The 3,245-nt window shown below is 59.2% G+C and overlaps 1 protein-coding gene across 1 annotated transcript; it reads left to right on the top strand.

The window, feature by feature from the left end:
• The first annotated feature begins 273 nt into the window (after positions 1-273).
• C1QL2 (complement C1q like 2) lies at positions 274-2,134 on the top strand. The gene is made up of 2 exons (XM_040069714.2): positions 274-912; positions 1,341-2,134. The coding sequence occupies exons 1-2, from the start codon at positions 274-276 to the stop codon at positions 1,518-1,520; spliced, it is 819 nt and encodes a 272-aa protein (XP_039925648.1). The 3' UTR covers positions 1,521-2,134.
• Positions 2,135-3,245: the final 1,111 nt, after the last annotated feature.

Genomic DNA, 3,245 nt, shown 5'->3' with positions numbered 1-3,245 from the left:
ACGGGGCGCCGCGTCCCCTCGGAGCGGAGCGGAGCGGGGCGGCTCTCGGCATGGCGGGGCTCCCGGCCGGCCGGCGGGCGGGCTGAGGCGGGGGCCGGGCGGGGAGGCGCCGGCGGCGGGGTCTCACCGCCTCTTCTTGCCGTCCCCCGCAGGGAGCGGCCGGCCCCCCGCGCCACCATTGCCTCGCACGGCAAGGAGGACCTGCTCGCCGCCGCCGCCCGGCTCTGGCAGCGGAGGAGGCGGCTGCTGGCCGCCGCCGGGCTCGCCCTGGCCATGGCCGTCGCGCTGCTGGTCGCCGTGCCCCTGCTGCTGCTGCAAGCGCCCGCCGACACCGGCGCCCACTACGAGATGATGGGCACCTGCCGCATGATCTGCGACCCGTACAGCGGCGGGCGGCCGCCCGGCCCCGGCAGCACCGCCGCCGTGGAGGCCCTGCAGGACCTGGGCGCCAACCCCCCGCCGCCCTTCGTCCAGGGACCCAAGGGGGAGCCGGGCCGGCCGGGCAAGCCGGGCCCCCGCGGGCCGCCCGGGGAGCCGGGTCCGCCCGGTCCGCGGGGCCCGCCCGGGGAGCGGGGCGACGCGGGGAAGCCGGGGCTGCCCGGGCTGGCGCTGGCGGGCGCGGGCGGCGGCGGGAGCGGCGGCGGGGCGGCGGCGGGCGGCGAGGCGGCGGGCGGGCTGAGCGCCGCCTTCAGCGGGCCGCGCATCGCCTTCTACGTGGGGCTCAAGAGCCCCCACGAGGGCTATGAGGTCCTCAAGTTCGACGACGTGGTGACCAACCTGGGCAACCACTACGACCCGGCCAGCGGCAAGTTCACCTGCCAGGTGCGCGGCATCTACTTCTTCACCTACCACATCCTCATGCGCGGCGGCGACGGCACCAGCATGTGGGCCGACCTCTGCAAGAACGGCCAGGTGGGTTCCGCCGCTGCCCCGCGCGTCCTCCCCGCCCGGGGTCCCCCGGTGGTCCCCGTCGCACCGTCCCCGTCCCGCGGGCCCGCCGCCGGCCGCCGCCGCTCCCGCGAAAAGAGCCAGCGGGAGCATCCTGCGCGCCGTCGGGGCGGGGGTGCGCCTCTAGAGCCGCGACGAACTCCGAACTCCCGGCTTGCAAACTTTCCTGCGGGACGGGGGAGATGGAGAAGCGAGGAAAGGGGCGGGAGGGAGGACACGGGGTGGTGGAGGGGTTGGGAAAGAGGGGCTGGGGAGACTGATGGAGGGGCCGGAAAAGGGGTACGTGGAGAACTGATGGGGGGGGGTGCTGCGGAATAGTGACTCGGGGGGCTAATAGAGATGCTGGGCAAGAGGGGCAGGGGGGCTGATGTGCCCAGCGGCTGTGTTGGCAGGTGCGGGCCAGTGCCATCGCCCAAGACGCAGACCAGAACTACGACTATGCCAGCAACAGCGTGGTGCTGCACCTGGACTCCGGCGACGAAGTGTATGTCAAGCTGGATGGAGGCAAAGCACACGGAGGCAACAACAATAAGTACAGCACTTTCTCTGGCTTTCTTTTATACCCCGATTAACACACGAGTGACACGACACAACTGGCCCCGCCACTGATGCACGTGGGGCTGTTTGGCAGTTCCATACCCCATCGTGCTGCTCTTCCTGCTGGTGTCCACTGTCTCAGCGGGTCACTTTAGCTTCATTATCGGTTTGTACGTTTTTATTTTCACCCTTGCGGAAACGAAATAGAAATGAAACAAAGTGAACCCCTTCCTTACTCTCTCCCATTTCTTCCGACCCCCCCACTCTCCCTTTGTCTGCCTGAATGTTTAGTGTGTCACACGAGGAACTTGGCAGCTTGAAATTCTCAGGTGGTTCCAGGAAGGTTAAAAAGAGCCCAGAGTTTGGACTGTGTCACACACGGAATTTGAACAGGTCACATTTTTTCATCAATAAGTATTAATGACAATGATGAATTTTCAGATCGACTATTCATGAAGTGGGACTGGATCATAACTGTTTTCTTCCTCTGCTGCTTTGTATGGGGTCAAGTGTAAACTTTTCTTTCTGTGCAATGCAATGCTCGTGTGAATGATGGTGTCATTAACGTCAAACCTGTTTCTGTCTGCAAAAGAATTTGGTCACTGACCACAGTCACCCAAATACCACATTAAATTATGTTTTTAGACAACGCCTTCTTGCTTTCTGTCTCTTCCAGTGCTACAAAGGAGCACTGTGGTGGTGCCACAGGAGGGTGGGAAGTAAAGGAGGGGGTCACTTCAGTCCCTTAGGTTTATAGTAATATTTAAAATTAGAATGGGGTTCCTTACCTAGGTCTTGAATATGGATCAAGGGGGCTGGGAAGAAGCAGAGAGAGAGAAGAAAAAAGCTTCACCTTTACACAGTTTTGTGAAAAGAAGGCACACAGTTATCAAGGGGTGAAAGTGGGGGTGTGTAGTGAATCGACTAAATGGATTTACTAGGTTAAAACCTGATCCAGAGGTTAGTGAAGTACAGAAAAAGCAGTTTAATCAGTGATTATGGAAAGCCATGTTTCTGTAACATGCTTGACAAATGTTAAGAAGGCAGCAGGGGAGAGAGTTTGTTTAAACCCTTGCAGCGTGTGTATGGGCTGGAAACCACACCTGCCTGGAGGTGGGTCTGCACAGTGCCTGAGACAGGCTGGGGGAGAAAGCCCTCTCAGGACTGATGGATTCAGACCATTTAGAAGGGTTTTCTTCTGATGGTCCTCTGTAAATCTCAGCCACCCTTGGTCTTTTTTCAAAATGCAAAGGTGTGTCAGTAGTGCACGTGGTTCTGAGCCTTTGGTGGAGGAGGTGCATTTTTCATCATCACCCCAGTAGGTAACCTCCTCAGCTTGGGTAAATTGGGATTGCTCTGCTGAAGCTAAAAGAGCTAAATTGATTTACAAAAGCACTTTCATTTTACTGTCTTGTCATTTCATTTTTCCCTCCTGAAGGTCTTACCTCCCTATCAGCTCTCTGCCCTTCGCAGTGTTAGTGCAGTTTCACAGATAAGGGAGACAGGGGCTGGTCTGAGACAGCTCTGCCAAGGCTGGAGCTTTGTCCCTGCCCTGATGTTGTGGGAGGAAAGGGAGCCACAATCACATGGACTTGTTCCAGCCCCACTTTGGGGCAGCCCCATGATGACCAAGTTCTTATAGTCACTCCTGTCTCCTACCTAGTCCTCAGTGGGTGTTGTCTTCTCGTTGGCTGGAAGAGGGGGGTCAAAGGGAGAAAGCAATCTTCCATCCTGTCCTCAAACATCCCCTGCTGAGGGAA

This window comes from Hirundo rustica, chromosome 7 (genome assembly GCF_015227805.2).
Source record: "Hirundo rustica isolate bHirRus1 chromosome 7, bHirRus1.pri.v3, whole genome shotgun sequence".
In the NCBI taxonomy this organism is placed as follows: Eukaryota; Metazoa; Chordata; class Aves; order Passeriformes; family Hirundinidae; genus Hirundo; species Hirundo rustica.
The sequence above is the reverse complement of the archived record's forward strand: the minus strand, read 5'-3'. Positions and strand labels throughout refer to the sequence as shown.

Coding starts and splice junctions, on each gene's coding strand:
- C1QL2 (XM_040069714.2), top strand. CDS start 274: ATGGCCGTCGCGCTGCTGGTCGCCGTGCCCCTGCTGCTGCTGCAAGCG. Junction 913..1,340: donor ACCTCTGCAAGAACGGCCAG/GTGGGTTCCGCC, acceptor CTGTGTTGGCAG/GTGCGGGCCAGTGCCATCGC.